Raw genomic sequence first — 20,000 nt, forward strand, 5'->3', positions numbered from 1 at the left:
TCCTTTAAACACCCCCCTGCTGATCGTTTTGCTTTCATCACATGACTCATCTGATCTGCTGAGGAAGCCTGTGGCTGGTTTCCTGCAGGTGGTTTCATAGGTTCATGAGAGTTTCTAATGGGGGGGGGTAGATTGTCCTGGTCACATCAGAGTCTCATCACACATCAAACCACATTAACACGTCTGCTACATGTGTGTATCCACACATACGTGTCCTCTGCTACATGTGTGTATTCACACACACACGTGTCCTCTGCTACATGTGTGTATTCACACACACACACGTGTCCTCTGCTACAATGTTTCAAACAAATCTCCACAACACAAACCACACAGAGTGAAAACAGAACAGTTCAGTCACCTCCGTTCACCTGGAGACAGAAAAACCATCACACATGAAACATGTAACACGTTTCAGCTTCAGTCCCAAAGACACACACACACACACACACACACACACACACACACACACACACACACACAGAGCCTCTGACCCAAACTGATCACGTCACCTAAGAACACCTGAGATCACCTGTGTTGAACTGCATATGTGTGTGTTGCACGTGTGTGTTGCACATAATGTGTGTGTGTGTGTGTGTGTGTGTGTTGCACATGATGTGTGTGTGTGTGTGTGTGTGTTGCACATGATGTGTGTGTGTGTTGCACATGATGTGAGTGTGTTGCACATAATGTGTGTGTGTGTGTGTGTGTTGCACATGATGTGTGTGTGTGTGTGTTGCACATAATGTGTGTGTTGCACATGATGTGTGTGTGTTGCACATAATGTGTGTGTGTTGCACATGATGTGTGTGTGTTGCACATGATGTGTGTGTGTGTGTGTTGCACATAATGTGTGTGTGTTGCACATGATGTGTGTGTGTTGCACATGATGTGTGTGTGTGTGTGTGTGTGTGTGTGTTGCACATGATGTGAGTGTGTGTTGCACATAATGTGTGTGTGTGGCACATGATGTGTGTGTGTTGCACATGATGTGTGTGTTGCACATGATGTGTGTGTGTGTGTTGCACATGATGTGTGTGTTGCACATGATGTGTGTGTTGCACATGTGTGTGTGTTGCACATGATGTGTGTGTGTTACACATGATGTGAGTGTGTCAGGTGACCTCGGCCTGCAGACGAGCTTCCTGGTTACCAAACCTGTGGTGATGTAATGGCGGCGGCGGCCTACATTCTCCTCGTGCTCCGCCGCAGAAACACAGCAGAGAAAATGAAAGCTGTGTTAAAGGTTCGGAGCGCCAGATGTGGGTCAGTCCAGAGCCGCGGGGCGAGAGAGGGGCGAGAGAGGGGCGAGAGAGGGGCGAGAGACACAGGAGGAGTGCAAACGGAGCGACTGACTCATGTGGAAGTGCAGCCGGACCGCTAATCTACCTGTACCCCCCCCATCACAGCTCAGGGGATTACGACAACAGGATTTAGGATTTATAGCTTTTATTTTCACGGCCCCCCCAGTGAGGCTGATGTGGAGGGATGTTAGACTAAAGTCAGGATGTCTCTTTGTGGGGGGGTGTTGGAGGACTGCACTCTGACGGGGGGGGGCTCTAGGGCGGGAGGGTTGGCTGATGGACAGGAAGCAGGAAGTCATGGACTCGTTTCATCGCGCTGTTGAAGCTTCTTGCTGCATGAAGCCGTTTTGTTTCCTCGTCGTTTCATTTCCCTCCTTGGGGGGCTCTGTTTTATTTATCCGTGTTTAATAAGGGGGGGGGGGGGGGGGGGGGCGGTTCTCTGTTACTGATCCACAACCAGATTTCATCTTTTCCTTTGTTAATATTGTTCACTTCCCTTTATGAGGATCATCATTCTGTGTTTGGCTCTCAGATCTTCAGACAGGCGTCACTCAGCTTCTCCTTTAGAGTCTGTGAACATTAATCTGCTGTCACAGCACGTCGGGGGGGCTCTGACCCCAGAAGAGCAGCGTGTGGGATTTTATTATTTCATCGTCATTAATAATTTAGCCATGATTAGTACTTCAGGGTCCAGTCAGTCCCCCCCCCCCCCCCCCCCCCCCCCCCTCCCCATGAGCACTCTAGTGGTACGAACTGTAAACAAATTAGTCAAATCTGTAAAATAATAATAACTGTAACAACCCTCAGCTGTGACCCCCCCGACCCCCCCGACCTCACCCCGACTCCTTCACCCTCAGATAGACACTGAGCTGATCCCACCTGCCCTGAGGTCCAGCACACACACACACACACCTCACAGTGTCAGCCAGGTAGACAAAGCTGGTGGACATTCACAGGCGCCAGAGGTCTCGATCATGTTATTGATCTGAAGATGACCCTTAAGTTAAGCCTCAAGCTGACCCTTAAGTTAAGCCTCAAGCTGACCCTTAAGTTAAGCCTCAAGCTGACCCTTAAATTGAGCCTCAAGCTGACCCTTAAGTTAAGCCTAAAACTGACCCTTAAGTTAAGCCTTAAACTGACCCTTAAGTTAAGCCTCAAGCTGACCCTTAAATTGAGCCTCAAACTGACCCTTAAGTTAAGCCTAAAACTGACCCTTAAGTTAAGCCTCAAACTGACCCTTAAGTTAAGCCTCAAACTGACCCTTAAGTTAAGCCTAAAACTGACCCTTAAGTTAAGCCTTAAACTGACCCTTAAGTTAAGCCTCAAACTGACCCTTAAGTTAAGCCTAAAACTGACCCTTAAGTTAAGCCTTAAACTGACCCTTAAGTTAAGCCTCAAACTGACCCTTAAGTTAAGCCTCAAACTGACCCTTAAGTTAAGCCTCAAGCTGACCCTTAAGTTAAGCCTCAAACTGACCCTTAAGTTAAGCCTCAAGCTGACCCTGTCTTTTCTATGGTTAGGGTCAAACAGCTGAGGGACAGGATGGGGGGGCGATGTGGAGGACAGTGGATCAGCTGATCTGGAGAGTTGGATTGATCAGTTTGGGATGGGGACTGATCAGCTGTCAATAATGTGTGAGAACAGAGGATGTTGTTCTCTGCAGAGGAACCAGGAGCTGCTCTCCAGCTCAGCTGGTGTCTCTGCACAGAAACAGGTGGACACACAGGTGAGACGCTGTGGAGGTGATGTGTGAGTGGGTGACTGATGTCAGCGAGCGCTCACCTTCATGTGTCGCCGCCTCCGTCTGAAGCGCAGCAGCTCCTTGTGTTGGCGGGCGATGAAGTTGACGGCGGCGTACTCCAGCAGGGCGGAGAACACGAAGAGCAGACAGACGGCCATCCAGATATCGATGGCTTTAACATAGGACACCTGTGGGGGGGCAGGGGGTATCATCAGTCACCTGCTCAACACGTCCTGAACAAAACACCTCCAACAATGAAAGTAAAGGTGAAAATATTATTATTTACTTTCTATTTGTGATGAAATAAATAATTAGTCAGTGACTGATTTCATCTCTTTTCCTTCTCTGCTCACTTTCTGTCACATTCTCCTTTTTCTGAACTGAGTAAAACAGGTTACACACACCTGAACACACACACACACACACACACACACACACACACACACACACACACACACACACACTGAGGCCGACAAACAGAGTCAGTTAAACCTCTGCTGAGAACAGATGAGCGCCCCCCCCCCCCCCCTGAACACAGGTTATACAGGCTGCACTGAGACAGATCAGCAGAAGATGGACGGGGGCGGCCGTCAGGGTAATGAGGGCTAAATGAAGTCTGCCTGGATCCTTGTCTGATCGCTATCTGCCCCCCAACTTCATCATTCAAGCGGCTGTCATTCCAGTTCCAGCCTGACGGGGAGGACGCCCCCCCCAGTCCGCCCCCCCAGTCCACCCTCGAATCCAATTAAACTATGAGTCCAGATCACATCCACAAACACGCGCTGCTTATCAGCGCCGCTCGGCATGCTGGGAGTCAGTCTGTAAAGGTCCCTTCTTCCAGCCCCCCCCCAGACCCCACGGACCCCCCCACAGCTGCTGAGGCCTAAACGGTGACCTGGTTCATTTCGTCGGCTGGTCGTCCCGGCAGAGACGGAAGCTCGGCTTTGTCTTCTTTCGCCCGCCGATCATCTCTCTTTGTCATCAGTAGTACTAGTAGTATTAGTAGCAGTAGTACTAGTAATACTAGTATTAGTTCTAGTAGTACTAGTAGTACTAGTAGTACTAGTATTAGTTAATGTGGTACTAGTATTAGTTCTAGTAGTACTAGTAGTAGCAGTAGTAGCAGTAGTACTAGTACTAGTAGTAGCAGTAGTACTAGTAATACTAGTATTAGTTCTAGTAGTACTACTAGTACTAGTAGTACTAGTATTAGTTAATGTGGTACTAGTATTAGTTCTAGTAGTACTAGTAGTAGCAGTAGTAGTACTACTAGTACTAGTAATACTAGTATTAGTTCTACTAGTACTAGTATTAGTTCTAGTAGTACTACTAATAGAACTAGTATTAGTTCCCTTCTAGTAGAACTAGTATTAGTTCTACTAGTACTACTAGTACTAGTAGTACTAGTATTAGTACTAGTAGTACTAGTACTAGTATTAGTTCTAGTAGTACTAGTAGTACTAATAGTAGTACTACTAGTACTAGTAGTACTAGTATTCAGTGTCCATGCTGAATGTGTTTCATTCTTTACCATTAAAACTCTTTCAGCTACAGTTTCTGTTGAAGATAAACTTGATTCATATTTTGGCTCAGAGATTCTCCAGCAGTCACAGATCAGTCTGATCTCCTCCTCCGTGGCCTGACAGCCGTCCTCTGTGGCATGTGAGCAGAGCCCTGTGTTAGGTGTGTGTGTGTGTGTGTGTGTGTGTGTGTGTGTGTGTGTGTGTGTGTGTGTGTGTGAGAGTGTGTGTGTGTGTGTGTGTGTGTGTGTGTGTGCCCACCTAAGCTCAGCTGTGCTGTGTGATCATTATTGTGACAGCTGAACTGCAGAGGAATCACGGTTCACTTGTTCAATTTTTAGAGCGCATGAAGCACCTAATGTCAACAAACACAGTGTGTGTGTGTGTGTGTGTGTGTGTGTGTGTGTGTGTGTGTGTGTGTGTGTGTGTGTCGGGGATTACAGCTTCCCTGGACATAATTATACAATCCTACTGGCTCACGCAAAGTCTGACCGTTTTTTTCCGCCTTAATCTGAAAATCCCTCACAGGAGAAGATTTCACTTTGGTTTTAAAAGTTCTTTTCCTTTGTTTCCTTGAACTTCCTCAGTGAAAACCTCTCTGGGTCTCCTCCCTCCGTCTGCCTTTCTTCTCCTTCTCTCTTCCTGCTCTTTATTTCCTCTTCTTCACAGTAGTTCTTCAGCAGAAGCTGCTTGTCTTTGGCATTCATCTTTTTCCTCCTCTTCATCATTTGTTAGGACTGGGTGGAACAGACCAGGCCAGCCGTGTTCCTTTCACACATACGTGTTCCTTTCATACATGTTCCTTTCATACATGTTCCTTTCATACGTGTTCCTTTCATACATACGTGTTCCTTTCATACATGTTCCTTTCATACATACGTGTTCCTTTCATACATACGTGTTCCTTTCATACATACATGTTCCTTTCATACATGTTCCTTTCATACATACGTGTTCCTTTCATACATACGTGTTCCTTTCATACATGTTCCTTTCATACATACGTGTTCCTTTCATACATACGTGTTCCTTTCATACATACGTGTTCCTTTCATACATACATGTTCCTTTCATACATACATGTTCCTTTCATACTTGTTCCTTTCATACATGTTCCTTTCATACATACGTGTTCCTTTCACACAGACATGTTCCTTTCATACTTGTTCCTTTCATACATGTTCCTTTCACACATACGTGTTCCTTTCACACAGACATGTTCCTTTCATACATACATGTTCCTTTCATACATGTTCCTTTCATACATGTTCCTTTCATACATACGTGTTCCTTTCATACATACGTGTTCCTTTCATACATACATGTTCCTTTCATACATACATGTTCCTTTCACACATACATGTTCCTTTCATACTTGTTCCTTTCATACATGTTCCTTTCATACATACGTGTTCCTTTCATACATACGTGTTCCTTTCATACATACATGTTCCTTTCATACATACATGTTCCTTTCATACTTGTTCCTTTCATACATGTTCCTTTCACACATACGTGTTCCTTTCACACAGACATGTTCCTTTCATACATACATGTTCCTTTCATACATGTTCCTTTCATACATGTTCCTTTCATACATACGTGTTCCTTTCACACAGACATGTTCCTTTCATACATGTTCCTTTCACACATACGTGTTCCTTTCATACATGTTCCTTTCATACATGTTCCTTTCATACAGACGTGTTCCTTTCATACATGTTCCCTTCATACATGTTCCTTTCATACAGACGTGTTCCTTTCATACATGTTCCTTTCATACATGTTCCTTTCATACAGACGTGTTCCTTTCATACATGTTCCTTTCACACATACGTGTTCCTTTCATACATGTTCCCTTCATACATGTTCCTTTCATACATGTTCCTTTCACACATACGTGTTCCTTTCATACATGTTCCCTTCATACATGTTCCTTTCACACATACATGTTCCTTTCATACAGACGTGTTCCTTTCATACATGTTCCTTTCACACATACATGTTCCTTTCATACATGTTCCTTTCATACATACATGTTCCTTTCATACATACATGTTCCTTTCATACATGTTCCTTTCATACATGTTCCTTTCATACATGTTCCTTTCACACATGTTCCTTTCATACATACATGTTCCTTTCATACATACATGTTCCTTTCATACATGTTCCTTTCATACATGTTCCTTTCATGCAGCATGTTTTGTCCTGATGAATGTGATCTAAAGTTCTAAAAGGTTCCCCCCCTGTCGGCCTGCTGACACACTCCTCATGTAAAATCCTCTTTGAATTGTCGTTTCTAAAGGAGCAGTTCGCCTAGCCTAGCCTAGCCTATCCTATTCTATCCTAGCCTATCCCAGCCCAACCCATCCCATCCCATCCCAGCCTAGCCTATCCTAGCCCAGCCCAGCCCAGCCCATCCTAGCCTATCCTAGTCCAGCCCAGCCCAGCCCAGCCCAGCCTAGCCTATCCTAGCCCAGCCCAGCCCAGCCCAGCCTAGCCTATCCTAGTCCAGCCCAGCCCAGCCCAGCCCAGCCTAGCCTAGCCTATCCTATTCTATCCTAGCCTATCCCAGCCCAACCCATCCCATCCCAGCCTAGCCTATCCTAGCCCAGCCCAGCCCAGCCCAGCCCAGCCTAGCCTATCCTAGCCCAGCTCAGCCCAGCCTAGCCTATCCTAGTCCAGCCCAGCCCAGCCCAGCCTAGCCTATCCTAGTCCAGCCCAGCCTATCCTAGCCCAGCCCAGCCCAGCCTATCCTATCCTATCATAGCCTAGCCTAGCTTATCATATCCTATCCTATCCTAGCCTATCCTAGGCCAGCCAAGCCTAGCCTAGCCTAGCCTATCCTAGCTTAGCCTAGCCTAGCACAGCCTATCCTAGCCCAGCCCAGCCCAGCCTATCCTGCCCTAGCTTAGCCTATCCTATCCTATCCTATCCTATCCTATCCTATCCTATCCTATCCTAGCCCAGCCTAGCTTAGCCTATCCTGTCCTATCCTATCCTATCCTATCCTATCCTATCCTAGCCTAGCTTATCCTAGCCTATCCTGTCCTAGCTCCTTCTTTAAATCTCACTAATTGACATGCTTTTGTTAAACCCAACAAAAACAGCAAGAAGTGAAGTATGAACTCTTCCTGTGGTCTCGTCTTCACAGTTATGTTGTCAGGAAACTTTCCCTGACTGTATTCACTGTTATTGTCCCCCGCTGGTTACATCTGTTTCTAAAAGGTGCGTTTGATTCGTGCTCACCTTGGGCAGGGAGGCTCTGGACCCGGAGCTCTGTGTGGTCATGGTCAGCACGGTGGTGATGCCCAGCCCCACCCGGGCGGGCGCGGCGTCCATGTTGATCCAGAAGGACACCCAGGACAGGATGACGATGAGCAGCGAGGGGATGTACATCTGGATCAGGTAGTAGCCCATCTGACGCTCCAGGTGGAAACGAGCCTCGATACAGGTGAATTTACCTGGAGGGGGGGGGGTAAAGGAGGGAGAAGTTTTATAGGAGGTGAGTCTGCAAAGAGGTAGAAGCTGGTGGAGGTAAAACAATGATTCTTTGTTTGCATTTGATTTATGCCTGAATCAGGAATCAGGAAAAGCCTCCTCTTACTCCAGTTTATTTTAGTCTCCTCTGGTGTGCAGCATTTTAAAAGGAGCAGCGAGCTGCAAACCAAAAGGTTATTATGCCGTAATGAGGAGCTGGTGATACTCCAGAGGCGTTAGATATTCATGGAGCCAATCATTTGCTCTCAGCAGGGGTTTCTCCACATGGACCTCTCATGTCGCTGTCTCCTGGAAGTAATGTTTGATTCCAGAAACAATAAAACGCTGTTCCCTCATCTGTTCCCACGAGACTGACCCCACCCTAACCCCTAAGAAGAGAGGGAGGAAGACGAGGAGGAAGACGAGGAGGAAGAACTGTTGGACCGGCAGTGAGAAGCAGAAACAGAGTCTTTCAGTCGGTCAGAGTGAAATCAGAGAGACAAACGCTCGGCTTCTCTGAATATACAATCAGTCCAAACGTGTTCAATATTTGAAAACAAACTCAGGAGGATTTTTCCTGTTTGACTTGTTGCAGTAAGTGTGTGTGTCGGGGGGGTGGGGGGGGGGGGGGGGGACTGAGGTCTGCTGGGAAATAATTCATGAACAAAGTCTTCACTTCACTTCTTCACTTCTACAGACGTGGGGGTTGAACAGGAGCATCTGTGTCGTGTCTGTTCAGACGTGAGTCACCCCGTTAACCTCTGGACTCTTTCTTGTGACAAACACATCCAACTTGGTAGTTCCCCGTCCCCCCCCCCCCCCCGGTGTCCCCTGCATGTAACGTCCCGCTTTGTTCTGCACAGACGGGTGCAGCTGAACGTGTGCTCGTCTGCCAGCAGCGGTGTTAGTCCTTGTGGATGTTTACGCTCGCAGCATGTAGCGCAGAGATGAGGACGAAGTCTTCCACCTCCTCCTCCTCCTCATCTCTGTGCCAGGGGCCGATCTACCGGGGCAGCACAGGGTGGCAGCTGCCGCCCCTAAAAGATGCCTCACCACCTCAGCTGCCACATCAGTTTGGGACAATCTGATTCAGAAATGTAGGGAAAGTTGTGGCTGGTTGGAAATTTACAAGAATGAAACTCTGATGTCCAAGTGCAGCTGAAGGACCCCCCCCCCCTAACTGGAGCTGGTCAGGACTCTGTGAGCGAGCGTCGTACACATTAGTACACATTAGTACACATCAGTACACATTAGTACACATTAGTACACATTAGTACACATTAGTACACATTTCATGGCTTCATCTTTACTTAACATTGGTTTTAGTTTTGGAACATCCAAGTGACAACCAAAGTCTGTAAACAGAATCACAGCCTCAATATATCTGTATATCTGCTGTGCATACATACATACATATATATCATATATATATATATATATATATATATATATATATATATATATATACACTGTTGCCCATACAGTTGGACTAAAATGTTTTTCCCTCTTCTCATGAAATGATTGTGACAATGTGATTTATTCTTGATAAATAAAGTTTATATCTTCTCAACTTTATTGATCAAACTCTTCCAAACAGATCACAGTGAAACTTAAACCACAATGAACCTGCAGACTGTGGATTCAGGCTTTAACTAAATTGGGGGTATTGAACAATTATTCCAACTTTATGTGCAACAGTGTATATCAGGGCGGCTGTGGCTCAGTGGTAGAGTGGGTCGTCCCTCAATCTATATCTATATATATTTGCACAGCAGATATACACATATATATTGAGGCTGTCTGATTTAACACCGTCACTTAGATTCATGGATTAATAATATGGTTTGATGAATGATGTCTTTGGAGAAAAACTGTTCATTCATCTCTAAAGCCACTTCCACACGTCATTCTGGGATTTTTCCATACAAATATTGATAAACTGGGCTGTTTGCATTTAAATCAGCACCTTTACATATTTCGGCCATCCCATGAATATTTCTGTAGAATATTTCAGCGCTCTGCTCCTGGTTAATATGCATTATGTATTTATACAAGACCCACTAGAAAGAACCCCGTCTCTAGTACTGGACCTCCCAGCTGTCACACTAACGGCACAGAAACTGTGTGTAAAGAAATTCAGCCTCAGAGATAATGAAATGAACCGACCGCAGCTCAGAAACAAACGTCCTTCTTCTCTAATGTAATGAGCTCAGGAGCAAGATGGCCGCCGACCATCCACTTAATCAGAGGAGATCAATGGAAGGCAGCCTCATCAATTAGAGTTAACCCTACCGGGGGGGGGGGACAGGAGAGGGGAGGAGGAGGAAAGAGAGGAGGGGTGATGAAATGTGATGTCAGAGTGAGAGGAGAGGGGGGTGAGGGGGAGAGAAAGATATGGAAGGACAGAGGCAAAGAGAGACAGCGGAGGAGAGGAGAATGGGGGAGAGGGAGAGGAGGGGGGGAGAGGGAGGGGGGGGGGGATGAAGGTGGACTTGATTTATAGCTGTGATACACTTCAGAGCCTTTAAGTTCTGTCCATATTTTTCCATCTGATAAGAAGATGAAATTATTCAGCCGAGCCCCGAACTCACTGTGTGTGTGTGTGTGTGTGTGTGTGTGTGTGTGTGTGTGTGTGTGTGTGTGTAAATGTAGGTCCAGACTGAAATATGTGGACACAAACAACAAACCTGCTAACCATTAGCATGTTAGCATGTTAGCATGTAGCAGCGAGCTCCAGCGCGTCAATACTACTCAGGCTCCACATGTCTGTTCATAGAGGGGGGGGGGGCTTATGCTCTGAGCATCTCCAGACACCACACTTCAGACTTGTGATGAGAGGGTTAGGGTTACCCTTACCCTGACTCTCACTCCTCTCCCTAACCTTCACCTTTACCCCTACCCCCATCCGATCCTAACCTTAACCACCTTCTCCCCCACTTTCAATCCTCACTTCTATCCCTCATCCTAACCAGCCTCTATCCTAACCTGCTGTAACGTCACCGTGCACATGAAGAGCCGGGATAAAGTGGAGTAAAACAGACGTCGGTCTCTCTCTCATGGAGAAGCTGCTCGCAGGTCAGCGCTTCATCTTGAAATGAAATAATTACAAAAAGCCAGAGGTGGAAGAACAAAGTCTTCGGCGTCTCACAGATCCTTCGTGCTTTACGTGAGAGACGTGATGGTTAGTTTAACGTGGGGGTGAACACGCTACAGACATGTCAGCAGACAGAGAACTAAAGCTCTCTGCAATGCAGCAGAAACCATGATTAGTATTTCAAACAGGACTTATTCTGTGTGTGTGTGTGTGTGTGTGTGTGTTGGATGGAGAGATGGGAGGAAATAAAAAGAGAGAGAGATACAGAGAGATGCTCTCTCTCTCCTGGAGTCACAAAAGACTGCAGCTAATAAATCGGAGGGAAAACGACACCTTAATTCTCTCCTGCTGCCTGATTGGGAGGCAGCGAGGTGAGTGCACGCTAACACACACACACACACAGTAACACGCCGGAGAGATGGGGGAGGGCTGGGGGTGTCTGTCCTGTCAGTCGTAGCAGCCTGGACCCTGCTGACCCCCCCACAGCTGAATGGACTCATCTCCTCCAAACCCCCCCCAGGACCAGAGCAGCTCATCAGTATTATAGTTACATTAGAGTTCAGAATCAGCCCAGAAGCTCTCATTACCTTAGAAGTGTTAAGTACAATGCTATCACAACTAACTAACAACTAACCAACTAACTAACCGTCCTCCCCCGTCCTCCCCCGTCCTCCCCCGTCCTCCCCATCCTCTGCAGGCAGCCCAACTGTTCAATAAAGACAGAAAATAAAGTTTCCAGAACTGATTTTCTACTGAAGTTTCAGCTTTTGATCTCCAGCAGGAGGATCCTTCAGATGTTTCCTCCAGAGGGACTCATGAACTGATGAGGAGGAGGTGAGGAGGAGGTGACGATGAAGTGAGGAGGAGGTGACGAGGAGGTGACGATGAAGTGAGGAGGAGGTGATGAGGACACGATGAGGAGGATGTGATGAGGAGGTGAGGAGGAGGTGATGATGAGGTGAGGAGGAGGTGACGAGGACACGATGAGGAGGAGGTGAGGAGGAGGTGATGAGGAGGTGAGGAGGATGTGATGAGGAGGTGATGATGAGGTGAGGAGGAGGTGATGATGAGGTGAGGAGGAGGTGATGAGGTGACGATGAGGAGGAGGTGAGGAGGAGGTGCTGCAGCTCACCTGTGTTGTAGTGCTTGGTGCAGTAGCGCAGGTCCTTCTCCTCCTTCAGGATGAACTGAGGTAACGTCAGCCCGTCGGCCACCTGCACAGCTCCCTTCTCATCCCACTCAAAGATCAGGTCGTTCATGGTGTAACCGACTGTGGAGACACAGGCACACTGTCAGCTGGAGGGGGGGTCATCTTAGTGATAGTAAGAATACTACCAGTACTATTAGTACTACTATTACTACTTTACTACTACTATACTACTATACTACTAATAGTAATTATAATAATAATAGTAATAGTAATACTAATCCTACTAATACTACTAATAGTCATGTGTCATGTGTCTGCTGTGTTACTCACAGCTCTCCAGCTGCATGATGCAGGTCTGGACATCCATGGGGAAGTTCTTCAGATCCATGGGACAGGCCAGGACCAGTGTTATTCTGGACACACACACACACACACACACACACACACACACACACACACACACACACACACACACACACACACACACACACACACTCGTTATCAGTGCAGCAGTAACTTTATATAAATCGGTCAGTCGCTGATATTTAACTGATAAACAGTATTTAAACACCCCCCTCGTCTACATCAGGACGTGATCACAGAACAAATAATCGATTTATTGGTCACTCATGGACTGATTCTGATTCTGATTCTGATTCTGATTCTGATTCTGATTCTGATTTACGTCTCCAGTTGGAACCAACGAGTCCAGAGACACAAACTGACACAGGAAGTGGTGACGTGTTCAGAGACGCAGGACGACGGCATAAAATCTAAGTGGAAATATGAGGATGAATAAATAAAAGAATAAATAAATGTGAAAGAAAAATTATGAGCACTTTTATTTGTCCATTTATTTCCGTATATTTATATATGATCAAAAAAAAAAAAATTATATATATGAAGATTACATCCCTTGTGTTTTTCCTCAGCACTGTTTCCTTGACAGACCTGGCTGTCAGTCAGCTGGTTTGGGGGCGGGACTTCCTGTCCAGGCTGAGAAGTCACTTCCTGCTTAGCAGGAAGTAGAAGCAACATGGTCACGCTGTGACGGTTTAGATGGTGGATGTGTCACCTGATCTGGATTATTCACATCTGATCTAGTTACTTATCAATACTTTTGTTTGATTAACTTTATGTTTGTACATGCATTCTTATTTATGGTTCTTCTGGGCCTCCGTACTGACAGCTATACACAACAACATCAGAAGGTCATCAATACATGGTGATAGATAATGATAGATTCTGATACTGATAGATATACTGGTGGATACACGTTGACAGATATTGATCAACAGATTGATATATATTAGGGCGTCTTCTTCTCTGCTGGAGGACTAACAGGATGGAAACCTGTAGCCGAGCTGTAACATGGGGATGAATCTTGCTTCATGCTAGGCTGATCCCCGAAATTCTGAAAATTAAAATGTTGGGGGCAGCCAGTCCCACGTCGTGGTGACACATTCGTTTTCTGAGGCAGCCAAATTAATTACTGCTGTCACATGGAGCAACGAGTCTCTGCAGAGAAACTTTTCCCACAAATTAATGGAAAAACTATTTTAGAAGTGATGTGATGCATTACTGAAATTAAAGGCTTCCATTTTAAAATGAGACTTCTGAAAAACACAACACATTCATTGGCAATACTACGGCTCCACTTCAGCCAGCAGACCTCAGCATTGGCCGTTTTTAATTCCTTCATTTGTTTTTTAATATTAAATCACTTTATTTGAAGAGGATGTGATCATCTGGCTTTTCAAAATAAATGGAACCAATTAGTGATTCAACCAATGATCATGTCCATTATCAATTCATTTATTGGTTTTCAATTAGAACAAATCCTCCTACTCGTTACTCAGGTCTCTTACAGGCCCATTTAGTAGCTGTTCTGGAGCTTTTGATCATATCACATGATCCTGAATTTGCTCAGTCGTAGAGTGAACTTTTCAAGCCAGCGTGGATGAGAAGTCCTTCAAGTGCTCAATAAAAGGAAATTCAAACATCCACAAGCTGCTGATGAAGACCATGTGATACAATAGAAAGCTCCAGAACAGAGACCAAATATCCTGCAGCACCAGCTGTGTCAGATTAGTTCCCTGAGTTACTGCGTCGTGAACGTGATCAATACTTTCCTCACTTCTGGCCCCTGGTGGATCATCTGGTCACTGTAGGAGGCAGATCCAAAATGGCCGCCTCCCTGAAGCAACTTGCATGTCCTTGGCAGAGAACTCTTTGAATATTTACTGTATTGAATCACCTTGTAATGACTTCATATTTTGTACCTGATTTTATAGTAAAACTGTGTTTAAAATGTGTGTGGAGTTTGACGGAGCAGCAGGTACACAGGTGGTTTACCATGATGCATTCTGCCCACAACAAGACCAGTTACACTGTTTTTATTAACTAATTAAACCAATGAAAGAGTGAAATGCCACGTGAAGATATTTATGTGTGCTAAGTGAAATAAAAAGGTTGAAAAAAGAAGAACAAACCAACTGAAAAGTTCCAAATGCAATGAACAATACTTGTTTTTGTTGCTAAACCTTGTAATGATCAAATAAACATTTCTTTGTATTTTGTCAAAGGTCCAACAAACGATAAAACCAGGATGTTCTGGCTGTATTTGAAGCGTCAGATTTCAGAGGGTCCTGCTCTCCCTAGTGAATCTCTACACTGTCGGCGTTAATTTCACTGGAATAAAACCAGGAAATAAAAACCAAAGCGCAGCAGAGTCGGAGCCGTCAGCAGGTTGATCTCTGCACACGCTCAGTCCGTCTGTTCTGCTCTGACAGGAGCGCCGCTGCTACAACGCACAGTCCGGTCGGCCTGATGCACCAAATAAACTTTGCCGTGTCTGCACATTGTTGGAAGTCCCTGACAGGATGCTGAATATGTATTACACACATGTAGTCGCCTCCACAGATGTCCCACTTTCTCAGAGAGGAGGCTCAGCTCTGTGTTTCCCGTCTGCAGCATCGTGACACCTAAATGCCAAATGCTGACAAAGTTAGTGCCAGGCTTTCTACTCCTGCAGCTTCAGATGGATTACAGGGAAGATCAGGCATAACTAATGCAGGACAGATGCTGAATTTGATGACCAGGACAAAGAATAACATTAAAGATATCTGATCACACTGTGAAATAAGTTTTAGTGGAAAACGAGATGTGCAAAGTTTGAAAAAGACAACTAAGAACTAAATGAATTCTGATGGAGCTTCAACAAATAAGCTCATTATTCTATAATGTAAAGAACTCAAAATAACTTTCTCCTGTTTGGGTGATGATGATGTTGTAGAAGATTCCCATAATGCTTTGAGAGGTACAAGCCGGCCGTATAATATTCTACTGGAGTCAGTGGGTTAGCTGTGGGTTAGTTCATCATCTGCAGAGGACGAACCAGCAGGCAGCAGCTCGGTCGTTTTAGGTGTTTCAACAAAAGGGACAGAAAGTGTTTTTCTGGAGAGGATTCTCACAGTTGACCGTGTTACTAAAGGTACTAAAGGTACTAAAGGTACTAAAGGTACTAAAGGCACCACGGCTTTCTTGACTTGCTGTTCTTGCAGTATTTCCTCGTACTTTAGAGAACAAACTTTTTTCTGTGATGCATTTTGTAAAAGAACCCTTGAAATTAAAGTGTTGTAGATTTTCCCTGTGATATACCGGCCCACATGCCTGAGGGGGGGGGGCCTATCAGCTCAGCCCTGCAGCAGGAGATTTGACTTCGTGTTCACTTTCATCCCGGAGGAGACGTTGCCACCGGTCACGTCTCCTCCTGCTCCACTGTTGAGCGATGAACATCAAAAAACAGTGTAAACAACATTTACAAGGCACACTTTATCCACCCCCCCCACCCCCCCCTGCCCTCCCCAGGACGGTTTAATATCCCGAGCCACCTCGCTGCCGCCTCCGAGATCAAGCTGATCAACGGCAGGTTCATTCTGATGGTGTCAAGTTAAAAAATGAAGGCGAGCGCAGGGTTCATCCCTTTTCTGATGATATTTCTAAAGGACCAATCTCACTCCTCCTCCTGCTGGACATGAAGGTGAAGACTGAGGCTGATAACGGATCAGACGCGCTGCTGGAATACTAACGGGCTGAGTAGATTACCACGGCTGCTGCAGCACTCACTCATTCGCCCCTGAGCAGAGGCAATAAAAGCGAGGAGGAAGAGGAGCAGGAGACACCGACGGGCTAAAAGGTTTGTCGACGGAAGGTGGCCATAACTCTGACAGCCTTGAACGGGACGCCTGGGAGATACAAAGAAAAAAAGAGAGGAAGCTCTGGAGGAAATAAAAATCTCCAGCATTTGATGCAGCGAGGCGCTCTGAAGCCGGGGACCAAGGCCTCTGGAGGGCAATAAACAGGAGTCACTTTCTAACGTAGTTTCATAACTGATTGTTTAGGAGCTCAAACTTAGAACCTTCTTCGTCTTCTGCTGTGACTCCAAACTTTCTCTGCGATATCTCTTTAAACTCTTTAAACTTTTTACAGCTGATGAGCAGCGTTTAATCTATTGGTCTTTCCGGGAATTAGTCTAGATGTTAGTCCAGCACATATCCAGTGCCATTTTCACATCCTGTTCAACAGGTCAGGAGAACAAACAGTGTTTTTTGTGGTTCACTGTGAATTTGATACGAAGCTGGAGGAGTCATTGGACAACAACTGTGCTATTAAAACTCAACAGTACAAAACATTAAGAAGAGGAATCATTTGTTACCCTCGCAAAATAAGAGAGAAGGTCAATAACTGGGTGTAAATAGGCATCAGTGTGATCCTACTGCTCTGAAACTGTGGAACTGGATTGAATTATTAAACTATCACTGATAGCAGTTGAATTTAAGGCACCACCTCAGGTGATCAGATTTGTTCGTCAGCCAAAGGAAGCGACAGCTCTCAGATTTCTCCGTGCTGCAGTAACCACTTTAATAAGCACCTCCTCCACTCACCGTATGCTGTAGAGCACGTTGCCGTTTTTCGAGATGCGTAGCAGCTTGTTGTCGGTGGTGACCTCGTGGAAGTTGGCCCCCTTCTCGTTGGCAAAGAACAAGTCAGGTTTCCAGATGGAGTCCAACATGGAGGGGTCGAGGTCCAGCGAGTCATCGGGGTACTCGCTGTAGGCCAGCCGGGGGTCGTTCCACTGCTGTCTCAAGAAGATGTTCACTCTGTAGTCCTGAGAGGAGACAAGGAGGAGGTTAGAGATGGACCGTCACACTGTCACTGATGATGATAACTGACATTACTCTTCTCTAAATGCTTTATTTCATAGTAACTGTGCATGAATGACTTCACACAGCTTCCAGTTTCCCTCTGAGCTGTGATGAGCCACATATCAGAGGACAGGAAGCCTCTTAAATTATGAGCCATGTGTATTTGGATGTGGACGGTAGGAGAAGATTTCTGTGGTCTTTGGTCCAACCAGACCTCGTCAACACACAACAAGTGTCAAAACGTTTCCTGTTCAAGGCCACGAGCTAACGGAGTCTTGACGTGGTTCGTTGTGAGCTGACAGCTGGGACATTTCGCCGTCCTGCTTCCAGGCACCGAGGAACATCGACTGATCAGCACAGCAACAATTTGATCTCCATTTATCACCTCACAGACACAACCTGGCTGCTGCACCGTCACACGACACGACCTCTGGACTGACGGCCAACTGCAACAACTACATCTACAACAACGTCACTTCCTCCTTATTCTACATCCAGAACAAAGACATCACTCTTTGGATGCTCTGGTGCTGCTGACAGGTCAAAGAGAAGAGGAACATGTGATGCTCCTCTGAGGACCAATGAGCTGGTCAGAGCTGCTTCAGTCATCAACAATTCAGTCACAGATCTTTTCAGTCTGTGCATCAAAGGCTCAAGAGTTTTTTTTTAACTGAATGACAAAACATTTTCATCAGAGAAGTAGAAAGAGGAAAAATGACTTCTACGCCCACAGACAGCCCAGAATGCACTGCAGCAACCACACAAATGACCAGTTTAGCTGTAAACATCTCTTTTAGCTCTTATTAAACTATCATCTCCTCGTGTGACGACCACAGCTGCTTCCTCCACAGGTCCACAGCCTCTCTGAGGCAGGACGGAGGCACAGAAATCAAGTTTCAACAAAGCAGCGAACGTTGTGAGCCAGAAATCTCAGAAACACTTTGAACAGAGGGATGTGTCCGCAGGGAGATGTTCCCTTTCAGAAAGAAGGAAAGATGAGAGAGCGGAGGAAGAGAGGGCTCGTCAGGGGTCACCGCTCCGCTGACTGAAGACGCTGTTAGTCCATACGGAGCCGAGGACGCACCGACGGCAGCAGATGTACAGACGGAGTGATGGACGGGACTTCACGGATGGATGAGCTGCTGGTTATGGGTCTTCATCCAGACGTCAGTTTCTCCGATACATGAATGTGACAGGTTTTACTGATCTGGTTCTGAGATCTGTTTCCCGGCGTGGAGCCTCAGATCCTCCCCCACCTTTAAGACTACAGTCCCTCCACATCAGCCGGTTTTATCCTCTGTTGTGCTCGCTGATGTTTGACTGATAAAAAAGTGCTCCGGTTACAAAACAAACAGGAAAGAGAGGAGTAAAACCTTACGGGAGGGTGGGGTGTGTAGCCAGGCAGATGGATGTTGGCAGCTGAAGGTCACGGGGCTGCTGCTCCATCCTTACGGTGGGACAGGATGTAAATGTTCACTCAGAGACCGTAGAGAGATAAGAACAAGAGCTTCTGTCAGCTTCAGCAGTCGTTGCTGCAGGAAGGAGGATGGATGGTCAACACGTCCTCACACCAGGAGGACTTTGAGCTCGGTTTTCTTCAGGATGGTGGGGAGCCGCCGCAAGACAGCAAATAACTTCAGTTATGTTACGTATGTGACGTAAGGTATCGTTGTTAAATCAGTCAGTACTGACTTTAGCTTTAACACAGGACACGATCAGTGACCTCCTGACCTCCAGCTCTTTATACTGTGTCAGCTGACTCCCTCCTTCGCTCCCGCCATCGTGGCTGTGGCCACTAGAGGTCGCCTACGTACGCACTTTGACCCCACTGCTGTTGTCTTCGCTGTGAGGACAGACTGGGATTTCACTTATTTCCATTTTGACTTTAAAACAGAAGATTTCCTCTTCAGCTACAGCACAGAGCCTGGGGGATGTTGTCACTCATTGATGAATGCTCTAATTTTCTCAATTTAACTTCTATTTAAGTGCAAAATGAGACAAAATAAGAAAACAAACTGGATTCGTGTTTAGCATGAGAGTGGTGCTGCAGGAATCTAAACTGAGAAGCAGGGAACATTAGTTGTCTGGAGGGGCCCATCTAGTCTGTGTGGTCCTGACTCATTTTATTCAAACCTCCAAATATTTTGGAGCAAAGAAAACAGCTGTGGACCGTAGAAAAGCTCAGTCTAATCAAAACGTTTCTGTCCGGCCTCCTGTGATCTCAGTCCGTCCAAATACGACTGCGGTCAGAAGCTTCTCATCTTTCCTTCGCTGGTCTGAGACTCAGATGCTCAGTTCTGGTTTTAAAAAGGTTTCATCCAGCTGGAATCAGAGCCGTCCGGGTGTTAAATCCAGATTACGTTGTGGAAATGAACCTCCTCCACGAGGCTTTAAGACCTTCAGCCTCTGCAGTTTAACTGAGAGAAGAAGATCAATACGTCTGCTCCAGTCTGAGCTGCTGCTCTTCTGCCTCTGACGACCTAACGGACACCTTCCAGTCC

At 46.0% G+C, this 20,000-nt stretch overlaps 1 protein-coding gene across 1 annotated transcript in view; it reads right to left on the minus strand.

The window, feature by feature from the left end:
• glra1 (glycine receptor, alpha 1) overlaps window positions 1-20,000 on the minus strand; it is a 62,864-nt gene that overhangs the window by 4,208 nt on the left and 38,656 nt on the right. Inside the window, exons 6-10 of the mRNA XM_070836699.1 lie at window positions 17,239-17,462; window positions 12,623-12,705; window positions 12,275-12,412; window positions 7,818-8,032; window positions 3,087-3,233 (exon numbers count right to left, since the gene is read on the minus strand). Coding sequence (XP_070692800.1) covers window positions 3,087-3,233; window positions 7,818-8,032; window positions 12,275-12,412; window positions 12,623-12,705; window positions 17,239-17,462 — 807 coding nt within the window. The remainder of the gene's footprint in view (window positions 1-3,086; window positions 3,234-7,817; window positions 8,033-12,274; window positions 12,413-12,622; window positions 12,706-17,238; window positions 17,463-20,000) is intronic.

Source organism: Pempheris klunzingeri, chromosome 9 (assembly GCF_042242105.1).
Source record: "Pempheris klunzingeri isolate RE-2024b chromosome 9, fPemKlu1.hap1, whole genome shotgun sequence".
Lineage (NCBI taxonomy): Eukaryota > Metazoa > Chordata > Actinopteri > Acropomatiformes > Pempheridae > Pempheris > Pempheris klunzingeri.